Source organism: Halictus rubicundus, chromosome 5, assembly GCF_050948215.1.
Source record: "Halictus rubicundus isolate RS-2024b chromosome 5, iyHalRubi1_principal, whole genome shotgun sequence".
NCBI lineage: Eukaryota > Metazoa > Arthropoda > Insecta > Hymenoptera > Halictidae > Halictus > Halictus rubicundus.
The window spans coordinates 8,900,375-8,927,980 of NC_135153.1; the positions used below are offsets into that span (position 1 = coordinate 8,900,375).

Sequence of the window (27,606 nt, forward strand, 5' to 3'; positions counted from 1 at the left end):
AAGTTCCACGGTAAAGAAATATATATATACAGGGTGTTTCACCTAACTCAATGTCAAAGGAAAACATTGGTTGGTTCAGCGGAGCAAATATTATGATAGACAAAAAAATTTGTTCAAGGTTATATTTTTTGAGATTTCAAGGTCATCGAAGTTTATTTTAAATGGAATGATATACTTTTATTATCGCTATATGAGAGCCGAGGTCAAGACGGATCCAACGAGTAATTTTATGACCTTCGCGCGACCTTGAGAATGAAAAATTCATAAAAGTAGGGCACTTGATGTAAATAGTGAAATAACGACGACACGATCCTTCTAGGGTTTCAAGAAATGGTCTTCTGAACCAACTAATGTTTTCCTCTGAAATTTTCTTCTATCATACAAAACAATCGAGATATTTTAGACGCTCGAGTTAGGTGAAACACCCTGTATATAAAGGGAGAGATAGAGATAGAGAGAAAGAGTGGTTATCGATTAAAAATATATAGATACATGTAGCAATGAAAGGACAGTAGAAGAACGTTTATTGGTTTGCCGGTTCGCGGTCTATCTGCCCGCGCGTAATCAGAAATTCGATTGTGACTTAATGGCGAACGTGTCTCTCTGTTTTGTCGGTGGAAGTCTGGAGACGGAAATCCCGGGGAGTTTGCATAAACATCCGTGGTCCGATTAAGTACAAGAGGTTTCACGGGCAGACTGGAAATGTTTATGCAAAACACGCTGTCGCGAGATAAGAGTTCGACGACACCGGTTCCACGACATCCGACGATAGAAACGACACCCACGAAATCGTTCCGACGAGAGGAGACGATTTCGCTTCGACGTGTACAACGAATACAACGAATACAACGAATAGAACGAATACAACGGATATAACGAATACAACAGGGGAAACAGGTGGTACTGGTACTGTGCAGGTATACATCTGAGCCGTTAGCGTTGGAGGGAACGAAGGACCGTTTCCGGTCGGCGCACATACCTTTGGACACCATTTCCGGTACCGAAGGGACTCGACGAGGATCATGCGAGTCGCGCGTGTCAAGGTCGCATCCCGAGGAACGCGCGTCCTACATCCGAACGATTCGCTCGAGAGAAAAAGAAATGGTCGAGGAGACATTTTTCCTTTTCTTTCCCGGATTCTCTCTTCGATCCGTCGAAAAGAAGAAGAACAATTCGGGGTCAAAGTACGACGATACAGGGAGAACACGAACGACCATATATTGTTACACCGCTATCTTATTCGTTACGCGAACCTATTATCTTTGCCGGATAATAGGCCGTATGCTCGTTTATTCACGAAGAATCTCTGTTCTCCGTTCTCCTCTACTCGATGCGACAACGTAAATAAAATACTACCAAATATAAAAACCAAGTAAAATGTATTCTATGGGAAACATCATATCGTTACGCTGATACACTGAAATATAACCGCAATGCGTGTTTTACAATGTTTCACGCTTGTGCGTGGATATATATATATATATATGTCTGTGTGTGTATGTGTGTGTGTGTACTCTGTACAGGTGTACGTGCTGAATTTTCGTCGCGAAACGATTATCGTTTACCACTAAAACTCCGACGATCGAGTTGATAGGCGGTAAAATGGCGCGCGTACGCTTGTCATGATCGGTGATCGTAATAATTAGATTACGGATCTTAATGCAAAATAAAAATGGTCCATTTCGATTGGAAGAAATTCGAGATAAATGAACATTTTTCCTTCGATCCCGTTTAAAAGTCGAAAATAACGTATAACAGTATCCCTAAATCCATTTTACGACTTTATTTCTGTATTTGGTCGGTTAATTTTTGTCATAGACGCATAAAATCCGCAGTCTAGTAATAATCGTTGGAACGAAAATAAAACGGAAGGAATAAAGAGAGGAAAAGAGAGAAATCATAATAATAATAGTAGCAGCCGGTGGCGATAATAATCAGAAGTAGTGGTCGATAGTTGCAATAATAGTAATAATAGCGGTAGTAGCAATAGTAGTAGTAATAGTTGTAGTAGTAGCAATAGTAGCAATAGTAGTAGCAGTAGTAGTAGTAGTAGTAGTAGTAGTAGTAGTAGTAGTAGTAGTAGTAGTAGTAGTAGTAGTAATAGTAGTAGTAGTAGTAGTAGTAGTAGTAGTAGTAGTAGTAGTAGTAGTAGTAGTAGTAGTAGTAGTAGTAGGAATAGTAGTAGCAGTAATAATAGTAGTAGTAATGCTAATGATCACGATGACGATGATGTTGAGGTATGACGATCACACGTCGATGATTATAGCGTTATCGATAATAATATAGTATTCATTAACAACGATCAGATATGTCGAGCACCAAAGAAATACGTATCTAACGAGACGCTCCGAATCGGCCGATTGCGAGTACTTCCGTCAACAAATTTCGCAATACTTGATGCAAGATCGAAAAGAAAATGGCGTCGGGTCAAGAACAAATCGAATAAAGATTCCGGCGGGAGAACAGAAAAGACTCGTGGACTGGAAAATCTGAAAAAAAAAACGAAAACAATCGTAAATCGTGATTAATCTCTGGCCACGGGAGAGTCGAAGAAGTGCTCGCAAATGGCGGATACCTCGCGCGACTTACGATTTGCAACTTGCAACTTACAACGAGGCGTGCTTATACCGAGGAACGAGGGGAATTAATCTTTTCCGATTTCGGGACACTCCAATCCTAATATCAGTTGTAACGACAGGACGGGGAAAGAAATTGAAAGAATGCCCGACTCTTCGGTACCGGAAATCGACGATCCTGAATAAAATCGATGAAACAAGAGATAAAGAAAGAACGGAGTTCAGATAACGAAGGAGAAAGAGAGAAATGAAAAAAAGATAAGATTAAACGTAAAAGTCGGTTCGTCTTAATTGATAATTCACGATGGCACTATACAAATACGAAAATTACTTCCTCCCCCCCTCTCTCTCTCTCTCTCTCTCTCTCTCTCTCTCTCTCGGACGCGCTCACGCACTTACACAGTTTTTTGTTTATCCTCTATTTGAACAACGCACAACTATAATATGCCATAATATTCGAATAATCTAGTATGTTACGCGATTGAAGAGTCCGCCATCCTCTTTTTCTCATCGCTTTCGGTGTGTACACGCACAGCGCTTCATCTTTCTCTCTCGCTCTATCTCTTGGAACATTTCGTTTCCTCAACGGTTGCGTCCCAGTGACTACGGTTGCAGCGCGCCGTTTGCATTTCGCGATCGTGCGGCTCTGGACGATTGTTTCCGGTGCAACGGCATACCTCCAACAACACTCCCCCCCCCCCTCGAAAGTATTTCAGTGATTTTCTTCAGAATTTATCGAGTCGCGTTCCTCCGACTCGGAGGCTCGGAGATTGCCAACTACGAGATACACGGTATGCCGGTTGCATCGGTTCGATTCTATCGTGTTCACTTGGATTTCTGGTTGTACTCGCGGAAAGAAAAAGAGATGCGTGGTTCCCCCGAGTTCTCTATGTACATATTTGCAGGAAAGAGAGAAGAACGGCGATCGTCGAGAGACGAATCTGCAAACGACCTCGCTGCACCGGCGGTCACTTTCGAACGGTTCGGACCGTGGACATCTTTGCGGGCGTCCCTCTGACGGTTCTTGCGCAACGATTTGTACAGAAAATAAGCATCTATCCGACGTCGAGCGTCGGAGATTCGCGATTCAAAAGAATGCAAAACGTGTCGCAGAAACACCCGCGTATCCGTCGTCCGACGATCGAGCCCAGTTAATTTTTCAACGATCTTGAAAAATCTGATGCTACGTGGCTTTGCAGAGATATGTTCATCATTTAAACATACTTTTACATATATATATATGTAAACGTACGTATGTACAATCGTATATAACTCGTCTTGTTTACTCTGCGCGGTGTGACAACAGTTGTGGCTAGTAATACACTTGACTCTTTCGCATTCCATTAACTTTTACGCTCGTGTCTGTGGGTGTTTGTAGGTGTTTGCGGTGTCCGCGTGTCTCGGTTACCTTTTACATTACTTTACATTACTTTACTTTACGTTACTTTACTTTAGGATCGTCTGTATGGACCCGCCTCGATACACACCGTTTTCAGCGCTCCGATACTTGTGCCGTGCGGTTCGCGAGTCGATTCCCCATGTACATACACGTATACGCGACCGTACACGTCTACACATACACGCGCATAGATAGCTCTGTTCGTTTAAACGAAACGTATCGATTTGAAAAAATATTACGACCGTCGAATCACGTTACCGATGACACGATGATCGATTTACACGGCCGGGACACGTTTCGTTACGGTTCCCACGAAACAAACGACGCCGACGCGACGTTCCGAATCGAAGTCCCGAACGTTCCGCGTCGATTAAAATATATAAATTACGATGGTTCGCGTGAACGTCTTACTCCCTAATCGTCGAGATCACCAGATCGATAAATATTTGAAACACAAAGGACTGGTCGAGAGTGATTGGTTCCCGAGAGTTCGCAACAATTCGCTCGAAAGGCACAAAAGGTCAATGAACCGCGCGCGATTCCGTTAACTAAATCGTTAACATATTATTTACAATTCTTTCTTCTTCTCTCACTATCCCCCCCCCCCCCCCCCGCTCTCTCTCACCTTCTCATCGATCTATCTATCTATGCGTCTACCTTCGCCTAGAATTCCCTGCGTATCGAAATTTTGAAAAGTGTCTTTTCCCGCGACTGGCGCGAGCGCTCGCAGTCGATAGAAAAAAGTATTCGCACACTCGTCTCTTGGACAATGAAATTGCACTACCCGTTTAGAAATATAGTTCCTTTTGTTCTTTTTTTTTTTTTTTTTTTTGGTTTTCTCGTTTTTAACAATACAAAATCCATCGCAACCATGGTAGCTACGCTACGTTCTTTTCTTTTTTTTTTAGATACGGTCGTACGATCCTGTCTATCCCACGTGATCCGAATAGTTGAACGAATAGCACAGTTATTTTGTAAAAAAATAGACGCGGCGCTGTCGCGAATTCCAATGTAAAATTTGAAATCTTCTAATCCGGAGAAAGAAAGAAGGACGACTGTTCTCTTCGAGGTCAAAGGGGTGCCTACTACGCCCGCTATAATAAAACGTTTTCGATGCGATTCAACGAAGATTTTCTTCTACTCGGAACCCCGTGCAACCCTCGGAAAAAAACTGATTCTTGATATCCCGTTCGAATCCCCATATTTTACCCTTTCAAAATGATTTTCTTTTCAACATGTTTTCGATAATTTCCCAAATTCGTACGCATTTATATAATTTATATTATATATACATATATATGTAGAATCCCGAGCAACGTCTCGTACGAATAGTCGAACTGCTCGACTACAGTGATTTCTCTATACATGTCGCCAAGGCCTGGATGATAAACGTCGCGGAATTATCCCCACCACCGCGGGGTGTACCTCGTGTGGGGCAGCGATGCTCGAGAGGCGTCGGTCGCCGAGGAGTGTAAACATAACACATGTCGCCGACATATATCGAGAACTCACTGTACAGTCTTTTCTCGACATACGTCCCAACTATCTGGCCGATAAAAGTCCCAGAACTATCCCCGCTAAGGGCCATGAATCCGGCCTCTAGAGCTTCGCTGTCCTTTTCCACGTGGATCAAAGAATAGCATCTCCTGGACGATATATGTCACTGGGTAGAGTCGCGTTGTGGACAAGTATCGAGAATTCACTGTATTGTAAATCAATCGTATTTCCGAAGAAGCGTGCGAATGCTTTTGTTCAGCCGCCGTGGTCGCTTCGAGTATCTTGTAGAAAATTAGGGAACCGCGAGCTCCCGAGTACACGGGTACACGGGTACACGTGTTCTCGAGTGGTTTCGCACGAGAAAAAATTGACTTCGAGCTCGATCTTCAATTTGCGACGAGAGTACGTATTTATCCAGCAAACGATCTCTGTGTACTCGGCCGATGATCGTTCTCGGGTTCGACGAAGAGGGGCGCGAACAGCTCAAATCTAAACCGAGCTACATGTCCGCGAGCTATAGCTCCAACAAAAATATCTGATCAACGGCTTCTCGATCCAACAACTTTGCTCCCGATTAGAAAAGCTCTACCCGCTCTATCTACTCGCTATCTGGTGCGTGTTCCGCGGTTTTTTCTTTTCTTTTGTGTTTTTTTTTTCTGTTCCTTTTTCTTCTACCTTACACAAGTACGAGAACGTGTTTCTAATGATGGTCCGTTTCGTTTTCACAGCGTTTCACAACAACTTCAAATAGTCTCTGAGTTCTCAACTATACGATATAAATCGCCTTTCGCGTAAGCCGCAACACCGTTCGACGAAACGTTTCGAATCGTTCGCCGATTCTGAACAACCACAAATCGTTTCTGGCGACTCGAAACCTCGATTCCTCAGCGTGATTCGAAACGTTCGGCCCACGGTGTGGTGTACAGGACTTGTCTGGTAACCGGCGACGAAGAAACGCAGAGACAAAGTTATTACGTTCACCGGGTTCCGTCTCGAGAAGAACACAATAGATATAATGTTTTCAATTTTGCAATTTTCGAATGTTTCTATGACGCGAGATCGCCGCTCAGCGCCGCACCCCGTTACCGGACAGCCTGTACGTAAAACGGGTGAACAAATGTATTCGCGCATCGTCGTCTCTCGCTCCCGATGGCCGACGACAGAACACGTAAATTGAATGATCAACGATTCGAAGCGAAAGTCGACGGTGCACAGGATACAGTACACGGTGTACAAAATTTGTGTATTTTCGCTCGAGAGAGAGGTCTCGCTCCGGCACAACCGCGACTGCGGCCTCGGCGGTCGTTCGAGAACAACTTCCGGTTCGCGACGACTCGACAACTCAACGCAGCTCAACGATTCAACGACGCTCCCGAACTCGAGGAGTAGAGCCATAGGCGCGTCAGATAAAATTATCAAGATCCAGAAATGTACCAACCATCAATAAATAACGTCTGATTAGCATTACATATCCGTCGGACCGATAACAAGTGGACATTGTTGGCGTCGTACAATGCGTATTATATATTGTATATATATATTTTTTTTTATATATACATACACGTGTATGTATGTACAACAATGACTCTGTGCAGAGGTGCATCGATTAGTAGACGCAACTACAAAGGTAAACTGTAGTAAAAACAACTATGGTCGCACGCATGTGTTCATCCTTTTCTTTCTTATACCGTTGAGTGCACGAACGAACGTTAATCACAATCGACTCAAACAGATAGAATTTCGCACGTCATTCGTCCGTACAGCCAACCATCTATTTTGTACAATATATTTATAATCTCAAAGTTCAGAAGTATACGTACACACGTGTGTAGAAAAAAAGAAACAGTTTTATTTCTCATATTGTTTTTTTTTCCTCTTTTCCATAGTTTATATCTAATCACTTGAACACCTCTGTGTCGTAGAAGAAGCAAAGAACGGCAGCCGTTTTTTTTTCTTTTCTTTAAGTATTCCCGGGGCTACTGGACACGGCTGTGCCCAGCAAGATGAGATGCGCAATGAAAACTTTCTCTCTCTCTCTCTCTCTCTCTCGCTCCCATATGTGTGTAACGCGTGTATACGTGTGAGTTTTTTCTTCTGTCTTCTGTGTATCTTACATGTATTTCATATTAAAAATATACATTAAAATGTATGTACAACGTATCGTTAACGTACACCATTCAACAAGTTCCCTAACTTTAGAGGTATCGCTACGTGTATGTTTGTTTCTTTCCTCCCATATATGCGTGTGTGCGTGTGTGTGTGTGTGTGTACGAGTGTGAGTTGTGTGGCTGTCCGAGCGTGTTTCACGGTAAAATAGATCGGTAAGCGAACGTAATCCTTGGCCTGTGCTTTCTGCATCGCGAATGTTATTCGATTCGCGAGACCGAGTGCCGGTGGATCGAGGATTAACAACACAGACGTCTCTCAGACGGTTTCTAATATCGAATAAATTACATGCCATGTCGTTAGACCGCGAACTCGTCGCTCTCTCTCTCTCTCCCTCTCTCGCGTTCAAACGTAATAGAAACAACGGCCGTTCCTCGCTCGAGGCAACAAATTTCCTATCTCTCAAAACTTAATCGACAAGTACAAACAAAGAGGTCGCGCGACAAACGTCCGCGGTCTATCCCGCGACACCGTACAAACGGGAACAATCAAAGGTAGCATCGCGTTCTGGATTTTGTGCATCGACTCTAGACATACAGCGAATTCCCGCTGTAAGTCCCTTGCGCGGTTCTGGCGAGGGACATTTAGGTGAAATCTGTGGTTCTCGCCGAACGTTGCATTTCGAATACACACAGTAAATGACCCTTGCGTCTATATGATCAAAACCAAGGGCATACAGACGGATAGGGACAAGAAGGCGAAGAAAATGTCTTTTTCTGATACAATGTTGAAACGGACAGCGAAGCTCGAGAGCTGGGTATTCCCCGCGTTGGTGTGGGTGGTTCCAGGGACCGGAAACTTACAGCGGAAATTCACTGTACTTGGATTTATGCGCGGCGCTTTGGATCATCAGCATGAGACCGTCTTCGCTCGTATTCTCTTTTCGAGTATGGCAAACGTGTAGAAGCGATCGTTGGACCTTCGAATTCGTTTTAACGCTAAAACTACCGGATATAGTTTTCCGATTTTTCACTTGACCCGTTATGGACATGAGATTTTCCAAATTTTTTTTTTTGTTAACAACAGTGCGCTCTCGGCGTCTGGTAATCGTTGCGTTGAAGACATAGTTAAACGATACTCGCGGTCTAACGATCACCCGTTACTTGGAAACGAGTCGACGTACATACTCCCATTTCTGAAAAAATAGAACTTCTGAGGCGTGCAAGGAACTGTTCTATCATCGAGTTTGTACGAAATCATGAGAGGCGCCGCGATCTCAGGTCACGACGATGTCTGACGACGCGCTCGATGCGGTCGACTATTATTACTTGTGCCGGAGGATACTGTTCGCTATACGTACAGCGAATACATTTGGCTATCGTCGTCGGAGAAAATGCAAAAGTTTGTGCTAAACTGTTGCAGCTATCGAAAACGGTCGGGACGAAGCGCGCAACGGTAACAGAGAAACTCTTCTGAGAAACGGTCTTACAATATTAGGTAATTAATAATATAATTAACAGTAATTATATCATTACACGATCCACCTGTCGCGGCTAAGAAGTATCTGGAACCAATACAAAGTATCGCAGATTATCTTTCATGGATTTAATTCAGGCATGTACACTTAAATTCAGAGTTATATATACACACATACGTACATACATACATACATATATATATATACATATACATATGTATATATATATACAGGTATATACATAATATCAGTTCAAATACAATAAATTTTGCATCAATAGGAAAATGTTTAATAACTAGTGGAGACATATTTATATATATATATATATAGATATATATATACTTTTTTTTTAATACATTAAATCTTACTTTTTTTCGTTATGAAAAATAACAATTTCTTTATACTTTTTTCTCCTTTGATAAAAAAGTGTGTTGGCTAAGAGATTGCACTTTGTGATCATCTTAAAAATTTGTGATTAATTATATTAGTGACTATACACAATTGTATCTTATGTTTCTCGCACACCGATTGTTCGTACAGTCATCAGATACGTTTCTATAATATGTACGTTAGTAAAGAACAAAGTTTATTCGCCGTACGTACGTTTAGTATACGTACGTGTATAACCTTCGGTCACGATATAATAAGGACCGACTTGCCGGTGTTGTCGGCCCAGTCGGAGAGACCATTGTCGAACTATTTCTGATAAAATTTCGATTATTTTTGTACATTTCGAATCGGTTTACTATAGTTACTCGCGCATCGTTAAACCGCCAATTAACCAGTTGATAGTTCAAATTTCCTACTTGCACGTACGAGTATACGTTCTCGACGACTGGGAGACGTGCGCGCGCGCGCGCTCTTTAGTTCTCTCTCTTCTCTCTCTCTTTCTCTCTTTTGTGTGCCTGTGTGTATGTAGGTGTGTTTACGCGCGCGCACGCGTGTGTGAGTGTGTGTGTAAGAGGAGCACGCGCGCGTTGACAGTGCGGGCAAGTCACCTGAAAGGGGGGCCACAAATGGTGCCAGGCACTATTATTCATATACCGTTTTGTGTATTCCATTAATTACGTTTAATTACGCTACAACGTACCAAATACGATTCTCGAGAGCATCTCACGCGCCAGGATACATCCTGTGATCGAGTAAAGCATAGGCTGAGACCATCCCAAAGCGGTTTTAACTTGAACCACATATAGAAGAGAACAATTCTGTTGCGCAGTTTCGCGGAATTGCAACCCTGTGCAGCCGAAACACGTTTTCGATTATGATAACGCGAAAATTTGAAGTATCGTCGAGAGAGATTTCTGTTCCGATAGAGAGTTACTATCTTGGTTCCCGTTGACCACGATCGGGTGCTTGGACAAGCTCGAGTTTGCGTCTGGCTGATATTATGAAGTTCGAAAGGGTTGCAAATGTATCTTCTCTCGTCCGTTTACGTCTTATTTTCCTCTTTCATATCAAATGTGCAAAATACTTGTGAAAAATGTATATATAACGTATCGTATCGTATCGTATGTATACAGATGCGAGTTTGCGTGTATATACTTTTGCTCTTTATCCTTCATTAATAGTCAACACTATGTAATATGCTTATCTCGCGTACAATATTTGCGTATATCTCTCGTCTATTACCTCGCGCGACAACCAATATATATATATTTATAATCATATATATATATATATTGTTATATTAACATTTCTCGATTGTGTTCCGCGGGAACGTATCGTAAAGTTCATCTTGAGTACAGCAGCCGATTTTATCATTTATATATATCGTTTTCCTTAGCGGACATAGACCGTTAATTTTTCAGTTCGCTAAAAGAAAATGACTCACTGTCGCCTGCGTTAAAAACGAAAACACAAAACAGACGGTCACCGTTCACCGATCATTGATTACCGTTCACGCTTTGCGGCCCAGCGTCCTCGATTCGTCTAGAATTTTCGGATATTTCTTCTGCTGTTTCTCGATGGACCGCAACGCGTCAACGAGTCGTTAAAACTAAAAAGGAGAAACGAGTAAAAAAACGTTCCACGTTATCGTAAGCGTACGATCTTCTCTCACCCTTTACCACGGTAAAATTGTTGCACGATCCTTCGATCTTGTCCGAAGATGAGTACGGATTTTCAAGCGAGCAGTAATAGTAATTACCATTTACAAAAAGAAAAAAAAAAGGTAGAAAGAAGTAGAAGAAGGGGAGAAAGATTAATAGTAATAATAAAACGAAAAAGAACGAAAAAAAAAAGATCGTAGAATAAAATTTCTACCGCTAATCGAATATCATTATTTTCTGACTAGGCATTCGATTCAAAGAAGTTATGTTCATCGTTTCCATTGGCATTCTTTGCGTAAACGTCAATTAACGGATTATGCCGCGGACTCGTCTATCTACCATCAACGCGCAAACAGAAAAAGAAACAAGTTAACGAAGTACAATTATCGGTAAATCCCTATCATAACAATTCTAGAACATGGTACGCGCAAAGCTCTTTCGATAGAAATTCGGTTTGTCGATGCACCTCTATCCCGATAAATACCTTGCTCTCGGATCACGATTCCCTTTAACATTCTCCGATAACAAACACACGTCGATTCGTCTGTTCCTTTCTTTTCTTTTCGTTTGCTTCCTTCCGTTCCGGGAGGGCTAACCTTCGCCGCAGCGACAAGTACCAAGGACACAATGCCATATCACGAAGAAAATGACAATGAATTAATGACATATATACAAACAACTTCGTATTATATACATGAAAATATGTATACGTACACATACCATATACATACATACATTCATACATACGTACAAACATACATACATACATACATACATACATGCATACATACATACATACGTACGTACATACGTATACATATACTATATATATGTAGATATATACGTACGCGTGCAACCATCAAGAGTGTATGTACGTGTATGTACGCGCGCGCTCGCGCGAGTGTTACTGGGTATGTCAGTGTGCGTGTGTGTGTGAATGCGCGTGTCCCTCTGTGTGTATGTGTGTACGCGTGTTTCTCTGTGTACACATATGTATACATATATACATACATATACGTGTAACGCTTCAACATTATGGCACCGTTTTTTTGTTGCTTTTTTTTTTGTTAAAATCGTCAAACAAACGCATTCTTCCACGGGCTTGAAAATATAAAGAAATTTCTGTTTTTCCATCCACTGATTCAGGCCCGCGACGTAGACATCTCGACGTCGACGCCGCCTTCGCACCGATTGTTCCCCGTATCGGGCGCGTTGTGCCCGCGGGCACGCGACACCTAGGGCCCTGCGTTACGAGCACGAAGAGAACCAACCAGTGGGCAAAACCGTGAACGAGTCTACGGAAACTTCGAGTCCTGGAGAGCTTCACAAAGCACTAAATGACGCCGTTGTACGTGGAGGTTTTCGCAAGAAGAACCGCGAGCCGTGACCTGACCCCGTCCGCGTCCAATTTAATATTAAGTCGCCCAGCCCTCGGTGATCCTCGAGCGCTTCATCAACGGCCCGTTCTCGTAGTCCGAATTGTTGCCGGCGTTTCCGGCCGCGTTCGAGTGGCTGGTCCGGATGTCGGCGACCGATCCGCTTCCCGGCGACGGTAGGTTCGTCGGCGTTATGCTGCCCGAATGTGACGGCGGTGGATTGCTGCTCGGTCTGCTCGACACAAGGTTCAACGACTGAGGTCCCGGATGGGGCACGTGATGCGGCGGCGGTCCACCGGTGCTCGACGACGGGCCCACGTTCAGGCTCGTGTGATGAAGGCTGCCGCCGGTGCTCGGCCCGCTGCTGTTCGAGCCGCTGTTGCCACCGTGCGGGTCTCGAGGCGGACTGATCGGCTCGCTCTTTATCTTGACCGGCAACGGCGAAGTCGCTGGCGGCGGTGTACTACTCGACACGGCCAGATGCGGAAGACCACTGCAATCAAACGATACATCAGCTAACGTTTGCTCGACCGTACGATCGACTCTCGATCTTCCCGGTGGAAGGGAGCGTGTGTCGCGAACACAGTTTTATAGTAGAACTTGCAAACACGATCCCGAACGCTTTAGCGCTTTGACAAATTTCGAAGAAAGCTCCGCGTACATCGGAACGCCGGGTAAAGTGTTGTGTCGTAGATGAACGTGAGACCGTAGCTCGGTAACGTCGCTTGAAGCCGGAAAAAACTATAGGCCTCAAGCGGACGATAATATTAGAGAATCGTGACCCAGTTCTAGGACGGTGCCATGCTTTTATTTTATTTATTTTTTTGTAAGAACAATTATGAAATATGATTTACCTGATGCTGGACATGGTGGCTGCCGAATACATTGATAAGTCATCAACGTACCTCTGATGAGACCATGCTAAACTCCCGAGGTCCGAGGAATAATCCGTTGGTCCGAAACTAGAGTATCCGGCTGGGACCGATGGCGTTTGTAGCGCCACTACCGGTGTGTTCAATGCGGATTGCGCATGGCCGCTCTGCGTATCGCGAACAACAAAAAAGAAACGGGACACGGATTAGAAGGATGCGTCGCCACGGGATCCAAGGGTCACCGTTGCAACCGGTGACCCTCTTCCCCGCCAGAACGTTCAACGATGTACTATCCGTGCCTCACAAGAAGTCTCTTGGGACGGCACAAGGGCAAAGGGGCATCCGCTCGCTCCGCCTACATCCCCACCGTTGACGCTCCAGTAGTCTAATGCTTAGGCTTTGACGTCACACGCTACATAGCATGTGTCACCGCTTCAGCCAATAGAGCAGCCAGAGGCGTGCCCCTTCCCCTTTGACCAATCAGCCCTGCATTTCTTTCACGGGACTTCATGTGCGGCACGCACAGTACGCATACACGATTTGAAAATTGGACATAGCAAAGACCGTAGCGAAAACTTTTCTTTACTGGTCGTTGGATTGCAACAACAAGGTTTGTTCCGTTTCGAGCGACAGTGGGACGAACGTTCTTTTTCAGGCTTCGCGCAATCTTTCGTATGTCCAACCGTTCGTGTCATGTTCCAACACTTACATCGTAACTAGTGTCATCGGAAAGGGGTTGCGTAAGAGGTGTTGGAATAACTACTCGTAGATTAGTCCTGTGAGGATGAGGCGGCGGTGGTGGAGGCGGAGGTTGCGGCGAATGCCTAGACGGATTGCTGCCTTTGTTCGCGCTGCCTCCTCCGACACCTAACGCCGGCGAAGGTCCGGGACTAGGTGAACCTCCCAGCGGCGATGCCGACGGAGGATATCCGTTGCTCATTTCCAACATCCCTCCAGGTGGATACACTGGAAAAGAAAACCGATCGGCAAGCTGATCATTTCCGAGCGTTGACGATCCGGAGCAACCGCAGGGACACGAACGAGTACCTGAGTCTGTTTCAGAAGACGACGGCCGCGGAGAAATGCTGGTATGGGCCATTTGGGGACTAGATCCAAGTAGAGATTCGCCGAAACTATTCACTGGTACGGATACAGGTAGAGTGTAATTAGACTGTCCCATTGCCTGAAATCGTATCAAATCAAACACGCCACGGTTAGGCGACTGATACCAACGTGCGGCCGGTTTTGTTGTTCGCGATTCAACTCCGCGCCGCGGGTTGAATCGTTCGCATCGTTTAACACTTTACCGACCGGTAAACTATTACTTCACTCACATTCCATCGGCGGAATTAATAGACTAATAAACTAATAAACTACTAAACTAATAAGCCACCGGTCGGTAAGCGTCGGACACAAACCGCCGATTAATAGGCTACCGGCCGGTAAGCGTGCGGACCAGATGCCGATTAATAGGCTTCCGGTCGGTAAAATGTTGAACGTGCTTCTTTTCGAACTATGCGACCCTAGCGCACAAGATCGTGTAAATGTCCAACGTATGTGTGATGCAAAGTAATGAAGCATAAGACAGCGTTGAACAGCGTAGCGAATTAAATCCAGGTCGCGTCGCCGACAATTCGCGCGTCCGATCACGCTGGGTGCTAGATTGTTTGGTACACCGTTGAAAGGTAATCACACAGACTGTTGCTCATGTGAAAACTCTGCGCGGCAGATTCTCATGGGGAGGAGGTGGGGCGCCACGCTGGCCAAGAAACGGAAACGTGTGCGTATGCGTATCCGGTATTCGATACCCGTGCAAATCGCCGAAAAGATCCGGGATGATGATCTCGATCGAAAGATAGAATATAAGCAGCAGGGAACCGTCAAGGATCTAGCCAACGGTGGAGGATAAAGGAAGACGAAGAGGAGTCGGAGACTTGGGGGAAAAGGAGTCGTGACTGGCCGTGATACTTACGCGGGTGCCGTTGTGCTGGTGCCTCTGCATCATCAGTTGGAACTCCTCGTCGATCTTGGTGTATTTGGCCTCGGTCCGCGGAGTCAGATTGTACTCGATCGCGTCCGGCTCCGGACTCTCTGGCGACATGGCACCCTTATGTTCCTTCTTGTTGAGTGCCTGCAAGTGTCAGCAGACAGGTTCACGTGACCACACCGCCCGAGGGCACTCAACCTTCGCATGCACGTTAATTTAACGCTAAACAGCGGAGAAGCTGGTCGGCTGGCTGGCCTCCCTCTCTCCCTCTCGCTCTCACTTTCTCTCTCTCTCTCTCTCTCTCTCTCTCTCTCTCTCTCTCTCTCTCCCTCTCTCACGCACACACGTACCCTCTCTCTCTCTCTCTCTCTCTCTCTCTCTCTCTCTCTCTCTCTCGCTCACTCTTTCTCTAATATCAGACTCGTTCCCGGCACTCTCGCCGACCGAGACGTCGCGCGGCGATCGGCGACAAACTCGTTTGTGTACACAACTGCTCGCGCGTTCCACACGAAATCGCGTAACACGGACGACGATACGTTAGCCCTAAAGCGCGAACGAGTCGTGCCGGCCGATCACCGGCTCCGTCAACACCAGAGACAATGCTCGCCTAATGAATCTTGCACGAGGAACGCGATTCGTCGGCAACCATGGTTTCCGTCGATTTAGATTCGCCTAACGTGGACCGGTTATCGCGGCCAACAATTTGTTAAACGGCCTCGTCGACGCCAACGGGTCCATGCCAGATACGATGGACGCATCCGCGCCCGGTACTCGTTCGACGCGTCTTTACGTCACGCGTGACAGATGGCAATATTGAATTTGACGCGGTATCGAGTCATCCGTCGATAAGGTGCTAAGTGGTTACGTTGCGTTTCGCGGGCGAACGACGATCCGTCTGTGCTCGATTCGCGTAAAATTGTCCACGAGAAACGTCCACGGCGCCACCTTGAAGAATGCGTCGATGCTTTCCGATCTCTTCCGACGCTTCACCAACGGCAAGGTAGTCGTTGGAATTTTAAACGATTCCGAAAAATTCCGATGGACAGACGGAACCCGAAATGGGTGGTCCATCGTGGACCATTTGCAATTAACGCTTCGTCTACGGGAAGCCTATTAATAGGATTTTGAGTTATTGTGCTGTACCAGAAGGAAGCTGAACATATTAGGGGTACCCATAAGTAATCAATTATTTGCAACAAATTCGTTTTGCCTTTAGTTCTGTACCGATCGTTGAAGAGGAAATACGTATTCTTTCAGAGTTTTCAAAATATTCTAAAACGTATAACTTTTTTTACAACTCTGTAATAAAATGGCGGCGTCCGTACCTTCCAAGGATCATGTTCGTCATTGCATACTTTTTCATTTCCATGCGGGATTTAATGGAACGGTAACAACAAAGAAAATTTGCGATGTTTATGGAGATGTATTGAAGGTCAACAAGTGCCAACGTTGGTTCAGAAGGTTTGCTGCTGGTGATTATGATCTCCCTGACAGGCCTCGAAGTGGACGACCAGTTGCATTTGATAATGGCACCCTAAAATCTCTAGTGGAAGCTGATCCAAAATTAAGTATACAAGAATTATCGAGAAGCCTTGGGTCCACGTGGTCAACTATACAAAGGCACCTACACGAAATGGAAAAGGCATATAGGCAAGGAATATGGGTACCGCATCAATTATCTGAGACCATCAAGAATATTCGTCGATCAATTTGCACTTCATTGCTATCCAGATTTCGTAGAGATCCATTTCTTAGCAGAATCGTTACCGGAGTTGAAAATGGATTCTTTATGATAACATAAAGCGTTCCAAGCAATGGCTTTCTGCAAATAAAACCGCAATATCAACCCCTAAACCTAGCTTATCACTTAGAAAAGTGTTATTGTGCATTTGGTGGGACTGTCGTGGCATAATTCACTTTGAGTTGTTGAAACCTGGAGAAACAGTTACTGCAGAGTTGTATTGTCAGCAATTACAACGGCTGTATTCAGAACTATTGAAAAAGAGAGCATCTTCAGTCCACAGAAAAGGTGTAATACTGCAAATTGATAATGCCCGGCCCCATACAGCGAAACTCACACAGGAAAAAATCAAAGAATTGCAATGGGAATTTTTACCGCACCCCCCGTACTCACCGCATATTGCTCCCTCTGACTATCATCTTTTCAGCTCTCTGGAGCGTTATTTGAGAAATAAAACATTCGTAGAAGATGTAAGGAGAAACCTTGAGTCATATTTTGCTTGACGAACCCTGGATTTCTATAAGAGGGGGATTGAAAATTTGCAGGAAAGATGGAAAACTGTCCTTGATAATGATGCAGATTATATAATAAATTAAGAAATAAAAACTTGAATTTACTACAAAATTTGTTTTAGATTTCAAATTAATTACTTATGGGTCCCCCTAATACTTCTCTTACGTAGTAATCCCACAGGAAATTATGTATTCATTCACGTCACGACGAAATAATGAAATAATCTTCGGTAGATAACGTGTTAACAAATTGTACAATAGGATTGCTAAAACTGCTTGAACAAAAGAAATGCTTGGAATAGTATAGAAATTGATCTACATAGTCGAATGCTTGAACCAAGTATCATCGGTTTGAACCGGACCACCCGGTAGTTTCGATGGTCTCGTATCGAAAATCTCGTAGGAAATTCCCGACAGGAAGGGCGTGTTGCACGCGCAGGCATATTTGCAACAATCTCGCGTAATTTCGATGATCGGTCGGTGAAAAAGTTAATAAGCGGCGACGATGCCCGACAGGATCGTGTAATTTTTCACTGTGAAATCTCTCATTTAACCGGTACACGATCCACCGGGGATATAGCCGGTACACCATCCGGCCGATCCTATAAATCGTACTTTGAAAACGATCCGACGTTCTCGCTTTTTCTCTTTTACTTCTTGAAACATTCTTCTCTCGGTTAGGGCTCCGGTTTCTATCCGTTTTACGATAAAGCGTTCAACCGTTAACGCGCACCGTCTATCGATTCGTTTACAAAAAAAACCGACCAAACAGACGGCTTTTCGTTTCTTTTACGAGAGAACGGCCGTAAACGTTTACGCGCGTCAACGGATTGCGTTCCGATTCCGCGTTTTCGTTGTTTCCCCTTGCCGAATAATAACCGGGAACGACTAATCCCCGCGAAATCTTATCGAGGACTGAATTCCTGGATCGTTCGACCAATCTGTTCGTCGATTCGACGTGAGCAAGATGGGGGGCGTATCGGTGGCGCCGGTGGACTCTAGCGATTTTCGGCTTCCCCTCTGGAACCTTGACCGTTACTCAGGAGAAATCGGCTCACCTCGATGATATTCTTGTTGGTCAGGGACTCGTGGGGTTCGTTGTACTCGGTGTACTTGAGAAGAACCTTGTCCATGTCGGTGCTCGCATACTGATACAGCTTGTTGCTCGAGCTGAAGATAATCAGCGCGATCTCGCAGTCGCAGAGCACGGACAACTCGTACGCCTTCTTCATCACTCCGAATTTCCGTTTGTTGAAGGTCACCTGTTGGCCGACAGAAATTCCGTTAATCACTGGAACCCTAAGGGACACCCTCGGGGACGAAACGCCCTTATTCGACGGAAAAAGGAAAAACAAACGCTCGACGAATGGATCGAGGGTTCGACGGATTTCGATCGACTCGTTGCCACCTGCGATCATAATTGCCCTCTTGTCGTCTGTTTACATAGTTTCGGATTACTCGGTTTAATACCTACCGAATTCATTTCGTCCCGATAAGATAACCGGACGGAGAAATATGGGTAGCGCTCGACGCGTGCGCGAACACTGGCATGTCGATGTGTATCGGCGATTCACACGGATAGGAATCGGATCGGCGCAGAACCGCGGGCGCGAACAAACGTTTCGAGTGGCGATCCGATCGCCGGATAAACCGATTAAGCCGCGTGTAAATATTGAACCTTCGTTGTTACAATTTTTGTTTCGCGACTCGCGATCGAGGGGCTCTAGATCGCCGATCGATCGAACGAGCGTGGTCGAATCGTGTCGATCTCAATGTCAATGGAGAGTTGGAGTTTAGGAGGTACCTGACGATTCCGTTCGTCCGTGATGCGCGAAATTTGAATCTTCTTCCGACCCATTTTTGCACGACGCTGCGGAGAAGGGACAGCTCTTCGGAACCACTGGATGGAATATTAAAAACTCTGCAACAGAAAGACAAACGGTACACTGTAGTTTTCTCGTTGTTCTTTCAACGAAAACAGGAATCGGTCGATGCCGTTCACAGGTGTTTTTCCCCGTGGTCGTTGGATCGTCGCGAATCGAACGGAAACCTGCACGCTATGGGAGAGCTACGCGTTCGTGGAGGTATGTACAGGCGAAGCGGACAGAGAAATTTTTGTCGACGGTAACTCGATCTCGACCGGCGGACGAAGGTTTCAATGGAGCAATGCTGGTTTGTTTTCCGTCAAATTTCACGTGTCATCGAAGTTGGTTCGCTCGGTTCGCCTGGCTCGCCTGGTTCGCCTCGCTCGCAACGTTAATCGATACGCGGAAAAGCGACACGTGCTTTATGCTGCCCGGCAGGTTTTAACGCATGGTCCAGTTCTGTCGCGCGCGTCGCCAACTACTCTGCTCCGCTTTTCTATGGGTCTCTCGTTCGCAATTCTCGCATCGTTCTACCCCTCGCCGACACCCTCTCTTCTGCCACCCTCTGCTCCTCGACCGGACGGTTCTTTTTGTTTTGCGAGATAGTTGAATCGCGAAAGTTGCTCGATCCTGTTTGCTCGAACAACGGCATTTCGCGTTGAAATTTTCCCCGAAGCGAGCACCGGCGACAAGAACGACCGGAGAATCGACGCGGCTTCGTGAAAAGCCGACAGATTGCTCCATGGGGTACAGTGTGTAACCGTGTCCCAAATGCCTAGCCGATAAAAGTCCCAGAAGTATCCCCACCACCGAACGTTATATGTAGCCAGGAGGCTAGACCCGAGAGAGTTTTGGACATATATCGAGTAAACACTGTAATGATTGATCTCCCTCCGAGTCGAGTCGAGTCTATAGTAACCAAAATGAAATCCATACGTTTACGCATCGGTGTTATCCCCCGAAGAATGCACCCGTAAATGCGTGGCTATCCCGTATACGCGACGCCGCGCCGCGCCAATTAAGGTTTATTACGTTTTTCATGCGCGCGAACTGATCATCCAATGATTATAGAGGACATCTATGGCTCGCGATGCTCGAGATCGCAGTTATCTGCCGGCAGCCACCGTGGTACGTTGGAAAAACCGTCGGGCGCAGTGATTTTCCGGTTCTCTTTCGTTTTTCTTCGCCGTCGTTAAGAGCAAATTGCCAGGAGGTAGCCAGGTGACCGTAATTCGACGCGCTCTCTCGGTGCACTTTCGAGGGAAACTGCGACGACAAAGTCGATTATTACGCACGTTAATTGTCGACGATAAAGCGGTAAGATCGGCCTATCGATCGATCGATCGGTAGGTCGTTTATTAGGCGGTCGTGTTCTCTCAATTGCATCAGCGTCCCAATTATACATTTGCTTCCGCCATTTGGCCGGCAAACATTTTCTCGAAGAACCGGCGCGACCAAATACTCGATTCGCACTCGCAAAGGAAATAGGTCCAGGAATGTACAGTGAATTCTCGATATATGTGAACAACACGGGTCCAGCCACGGACATGTATCGGCCAGAAGATACTACTCTTTGATCCACGCGACCTTACACTCCAGCGGCGACCGAGGTCTCTCGGCAGCGGGGATAGTTCCAGGATTTTTATCAGATAGGCATTCGGGACATGTATAGAGTAAACATTGTACCCCACTCTCGAACTAAAAGAAATCCGGTGCAAACCATTTAGCAACATACCGATTCCGATAATCGACGTCCGCCGCGTTCGTCGAGATAATTACCGATAAAAACTTGCCGACGCGATGTCCGCCTCGGATGAGTAGGGAAAGTCGAATTAGCTTTGCATCAGAAGCGATTAGATACAACACGCCTCGGACAGATTACCAAGATCATGCGCCTCCGTCGCAACTAGCCGTTCCATTTATAGGGACTTCTCTATATATGTCGCCCAGGCCTGGATGATAAACGCCGCGGAATTATCCCCACTACCGCGGGGTACACCCGCCGAGGAGTGTAAACATAACACGGCTCGGGTATGTCTCCTGGACGATACACGACACTGGCAAGACTCGCGTCGTTGACATATATCGAGAATTCACTGTATTATCTCACGAGGCGTCGCGCGTCGTATCGATCAATCGAATGTCGCGACCCTAAACCACCGTTCGAACATCCGTCCGTCGGAACGGATCTTTGGAAACTTATTTCGACCGATTCGAATAGATGGTCGATCGATCGAGGGTCCGAAACGGATCTCGAATTCTTCAACTGTTTCGGCGGTGTTGTCTCGTGCTCGGTGGAATCGGTCTTCCAGGAATCGATTGAACTCGATGAATCGATCGCTACAGCGGGTATTCGAATAACGAAGCGGGCCTGGTTCGATTCGATGATTCAAGTACTCGGGTACTCGAGTATTCGGAGTGGTGGTCGGCGGCCGGCTCTAGTAAAAACATTGGCTTTAACTTCGTTCTAATTCTAAGCTCCATCAACTATATTTACCGAAGCCCCCCTTTCATTCATTCCGAGCACGCGATCTCTCTTGCTATATGAATTAACGCGCGCGTTTCACGGGCAACCCGTTGTTATTTTTGTCGCCGACCGGCTATCCTCTGCATCGCGAAATTATGTTGTATCTTCGCCGATATAGTATAATTATCGTGTGTCGCGGCCCACGGATCCGTGGACTTTCGGCGATCGGACCGGATCGTGTGCGATCCGATTCGTGGCGCCGGTATTACGAGTTACGGGATACGGCGAGCATCGATCGAGATCGACGGATCGAATCCTCCGTGGTGGACACGCGCCGCAATTAACGCGTTCGGAGATCCGATTGCAATTGCGTCCTGTCGAGTACTCGCGTGATCCAGGCACCTCCCCTTTAGCCTAGATGGGCGTGAGTTTTTAGCGGGTAGTCTCCGGGGATGATCCCGTCTTCCCCCGGGGAGGGGAAAGCATTTTTTCACGGGAAAAAGAAAGATCCGATTGCAATTCATGCGGAACGGAAAAGGACGCGCACGAAGATTCGATCGCGTGAATATAAATCGCTATCGCCGACGATTCCATCGAGCGCGAACCGGACAGGAGCACACGAGTGCTTACATACACAAACGAGACGGTACACGTTCGTGCCATCGACCAGATGACAGACACGTCGTACCTAACTATAGTGCGCCGGGGCAATAATAGCAACGGGAGAAATTGACGATTCCACCGCCGCGATGGTCTCTGTTCGAAAAATTTTTCGATTATTCGTGCAAACACGGATTCGTCCGAAACGCCGTCGGGCCTATATCGTCGATCGCGGCGAAGTACGCGCGCGACATGCTGCTTGCAACAGGTACGCGAACAAACGCTTGAAAAAGACCGCCGATGCATCTTACCGTTCTAACAATTGTTATTTTTAACGTAACCTATAGAAATACTGCCACCTGTGTTCACGAAGAAAGGAGCGCCTTTTGTCATTCGAACAGGCACCGAACGGTAGCCCCCCCGTATCACGAAACTATGATTATTGCCTACGATGCTGCGAGACCGAGGGAGGTTTACGGGAAAAGCGGTGGAAGCAGTGGAAGCTTTCTCCAGCGCACCCGGTGACAATAGGGACACAGTACGCGACGAGAACTGGAGGAGGAAGAGGAGGAGGTAGAGCAGGAGTAGGAGAGTAGGAGGAAGAGGAGGAGGAAAAGGAGGAGGAGGAGGAGGTTGCCGCTCGAGCTGTCGTCCGATCGAATTCGGTTTATAATACAACAGCGCAGAACGAGAACCGAGGGTCAGCGACCAGCGTGTATTTCCTCTATATACGTACATAAGTCGTATACGTCTGATCGAACGTTTTTTCTTACGAGTATAAACGATCTACCTTGAATAATAATAATAATAATAATAATAATAATAATAATAGAAATAATAATATATCTTTCTCTATCGATCAGTCGTCATTCATCGCGCAATTCGTGGATCGTGATCCGCATTTTTTTTTGTTTCGCCGATGCTGTTTCAGCGAGCAAGATAGGTCGCGAAGAAATTGGCGGGAGATTTGAATGGCAGCCGCCGCCGCCGCGCCGCGCCGCGCCGGTTCGGCCGAGCCGAGTCAAGTGGCGGTACAACTATTTTAATTCGATATACCGATTTGGTTGCGGGTCGCGATAACGAGCGTTTTATCAGGCGGGGTCCACGTGGATTTCGTACACGATACGTTGAACTTTACCGAATCATTCGGTTCGCTGGTTAATTTATAATACAACCGGATCGACCTTATCTCCTCGAGCTGCGTGAACTCGTGACGCTCTTTCTGGCTCCTCCTACACATTAACGCGCGCGGTTGCATTCGAGTCTACACAGCTGCTACGTATACACGGTGCCGCGGTGGTGGGTCCGTCGAAGCGAACCGCGGGAATTTTCAAAACGGAAACGTTTCGAACGAAATCGATACCCGCGATCGTGACCGTTAACGATTAGATTAATCGGAGTAAAGATTCAGATTCGATAACTCACCGACTCGATACGAACTCGATCAGTCGAGCATCTCGACGTCCGTTCGCCAATCGATCGATCTTCTTGCGCGCACTGAATCGATATCAAAACAAAGATGGCGAGATCGCGCGCACTCCTGCACAGATGTGTTGACCGATCACTAATCGTAACCGGGAGCCGAAGGAACGTTGTCTCGGGCACACTCGGGTTCGGCGACGCGGACCCACGAAACGTGCCCTCGTGTTTAAAATATTTCCATTTATCTCGCAAATATGTTGGTCTCGCGGTGTGCTGCGTCGATTATCCCGTAGATTACCATGAAGGTTACCCCGACGACGTCGCCGCGCGGTTTACGTTTATTTGGAGATCCACTTGTTTTCTGTAAACGTTGAACCAGAGATACGAGGTATAGTCTCCATCGGTCACCAGAACAGTTTTACTCAGTAACAGCCACGGTTTTCAACCTTCTCGTTTGCCAACATCTAATTCTCTCGTTCGAGCAGGTACACACATAGAATGCAACACGCGCGTCTACGTTCTTCGTGTCCGTGTTCGTGTTCTCGCGTACTTGTACGTGCACGGTTCTACGTGTACGTGTACGTCTCCGTGTATGCGTAGAATATGCAATATCTGTGGATATATATCTAGATGTGTGGATGCATATGCACATGTACGTGTACAGGTGTATATATATATATATATATATACGTATGTATATATATGTATAGACCTGGTATAGTATATACGGGTACGTATGTAGCTACTAGTGAGAAAATACAATTATCGGGAGGTTAGCCTAGTCAAAGGAGCGAGGAGAAAAGCTCGTTCTCCAGAACGGACGTCAATGGTCCCGCGATCGATATCTCCCCCACTAACACCCTCGCGAAAGGTACAACTTTAAGATCAAAACAAAACTTCTCTTTAAAACGGCTACGTAGAAACAAGACGCACGAACCTTTTGGCACGAATCAACTTGCACTCGTTTCTGGCGATTGAATCAACACGCGTCACTTTGCACGCCGGGATATCTCGGTTCGTCGGGTTCGTCAAACACGTATTTTGTTGCAACTACGACGACTTATGACTTGGTGCTCGGGGTTCGAGCTCGACTTGGACGACCACGGCGGCAACCACGACGACGACGATCGTTAAAAACTTTCTCGATCTCAATCCTTCTCTTCTCTTTCGTTTTTCTTCTTGCTCCTCTCTCGCCTGGTCCTTGTTCGATATATCGTGAGGGATATATATATATAGAGAGAGAGAGAAAGAGAGAGGGAGAGAGAGAGACGCACGACGTATCGATAGTTTTCTTGTTCGGTCGAATATCACTCGCGCGTTCCTTTCGAGATCCGGTGTTTATTTAACAAGTTGCCACACTCGCGCAAACCCCCGATGATGTCGACGTTGTCGTCGTCGTTGTCGTACGTTCGATGCGATACCACGGTGAGAAACAGCTCGGCCAGAAATCAGGTTAGCTAGGTTAGAATATCCTGGCCTGACTAGAAACGATGACTAGAAACACGCACGGCTTTCTTAAAATATTTTTCACGTGCGGCGAGCCGTCGATTCGCACTGCTCCGTAGAAGATTCAAATTTAGAAGCGTCGTATCGGACGGTAAAAAAGCGGGCCGCGCGCCTCGACCAGTTCGCGGTCGAGCCTGAAATAAAGATTTGAGGAAGTCGCGTGGAGAACACGGGAACAGGAGAAAGAGAGAGACCGAGCGAACCAGACGGAGGGACCGAGAGAGGGAGAGAGACGGCCGGTGAGAGCGAGAGAACGCGCGAGATCGAGAGAAAGAGAGTGAAAGAGAGAAGGAATGGAGGGGAGGCTGGCCGTGTCGCACATACCAGTCGGTCCACCTCGCCTCTGAAGTTCGCCTCGGCACGCCGAACTAACGTCGACGAGGCTCGACCGCTGATTGGCCGGCCGGGAGACGACGTCAGACGCCGTCGAACCAATTGGTGTGACGCTGCATGCGCGACGCATGCGCGCCTCTTCCAGCCAGAACAGTCGTGCTGGCATTCCAGCTTCGACCGTGTGCGCTCAACGACTTTATTATCCTCGACTTTCAGCTTAACTAATTCGACCGAACTACACCGGCATAATCGTTACTCGTACCATCGATTAACCATCGATTACCCATTCGTTCCCCTCGATTCGAGATTCTTACCGCATCTTTTCGGACTCGGAACCGGAATTGGAACCGGAACCGGAGAGAAACGATACGGCGTTCCGTGATCGACGATCGTTCGAAAGATAGGAATACACGGTTTTAAAGTTGAACGCGGAACAAAAATACTGTTCTCGTACTGTCAAAATTATATGTATCCAATAACCGATCAGAATCTCCTCCTCCTCCCCTCCCCCATTCCTCCCGGCTGCTTTCTTCCCATCAACGGACAGTCATGAAAGTACGTAATCGGTGGCTCCTAGTATTCCTACATAGAGCGTCGATTTTACATTCACACGCGTGTCCGTCCCGAGCGAATTGAATACCGCTCCGATGAATCGAACGCGAAGCCTATTTTCGACGGTCGAGTCAAAGCGGCGAAAGGATACGAGGAAACAAATCGTTGATGAAACGCGAGCACGAGCGAAATGCGTCGAACGAGTCATTCATAAAGGCCGGCCGCGACCGTTGTGCACTAAATGGCGTCGGACGGTCGACGTAAATCGTGTCCGTAAAAAGTTTAGATAGCCCCGCGTAACGGTGGTGGTATCTTTACACTTTATTAATATTTCGCCGGCCAGAAATAACGCGCGGTTGAAGAATCTAACGTACGTTTTACGGAGAGCGCGTCGCTACGTTCTCCGAAAGTGTACGTCGCAGGATGAAAATAACGATCGCATTATAGACACTGTCCACACACCGCTTACCGAACTCCAACCGTCGATCGATCGGACCGATAGCATCATTTCCCCGAGCTAATCGTCGTACCCGGCTCTTTTTCCTCGATCTTGCTAAATCGAGAGATGTCGTCTCGCAACTTTGTCGCAAAGAAATTTGACGAAACGAAATCTTATTCGATTGTTATGTTTTCAGTATGTCAACAACGCGGGTCATGCCGGCGTCGTGTATCGTCCAGGAGACATACCCGAGCCGTGTTATGTTTACCAAGGCTTCTCAAGCTTCGTGACCCCTCGTGACGAGATATACCCCGCGGTAGTGGGGATAATTCCGCGACGTTTATCATCCAGGCCTTGGCGACATATATAGAGAGAAATGACGGAGTACTCGGGAACCTGCTCCTAGGTCCGGGAGATCGAATAATCATCTCCTCGTCCCGATCAATGTCCGTTTGGGGGTGAAGCGGAGGAACCGGGGGATCCGAGAGAGGATTGGTACTCGGTAATCTTAAAAATATTCTAATCGATAAGGAAACGTTGAAATATTCCGCGGCTTTTTGCAGCCGCCTCGCCGAGCAGAACGGCACGAAAAGTCAAAGGTGAAATTGCCAAAATCGAGTCGATTCTGATGAAACGAACGTCCGACGCGCTCGGCCGTGTGCGCCAGCGCAAATTCGACCAATTAGTCTAATTCTCGTCTAATTTCCGCCGTATGAATTATTCGCACAATTTCAGCGCTGCTCTTCCGATGATCAACCACCCTCCGTCGCGTACTTTTCCAAGGGAAAACGCATGGAAAATTGACACGATCGGCGATACGATTTCATC

The 27,606-nt window shown here is 46.5% G+C and overlaps 1 protein-coding gene across 12 annotated transcripts in view; it reads right to left on the reverse strand.

Moving 5' to 3' along the window:
• Positions 1-1,360: 1,360 nt before the first annotated feature.
• The window catches only part of Mef2 (myocyte enhancer factor 2), a 54,149-nt gene continuing 27,903 nt past the window's right edge, over positions 1,361-27,606 (reverse strand). For 4 of the 12 annotated variants that reach the window (XM_076788172.1, XM_076788173.1, XM_076788166.1 and 1 more), the window contains 7 exons: positions 19,399-19,515; positions 18,653-18,856; positions 15,327-15,485; positions 14,402-14,537; positions 14,064-14,320; positions 13,337-13,521; positions 1,361-12,975 (listed from right to left, as the gene is read on the reverse strand). In XM_076788172.1, the coding sequence (XP_076644287.1) occupies positions 12,522-12,975; positions 13,337-13,521; positions 14,064-14,320; positions 14,402-14,537; positions 15,327-15,485; positions 18,653-18,856; positions 19,399-19,452 (1,449 nt within the window). In that variant the 5' untranslated portion in view covers positions 19,453-19,515 and the 3' untranslated portion in view covers positions 1,361-12,521. The other 8 variants (XM_076788165.1, XM_076788170.1, XM_076788169.1 and 5 more) reach the window with 8 other exon arrangements.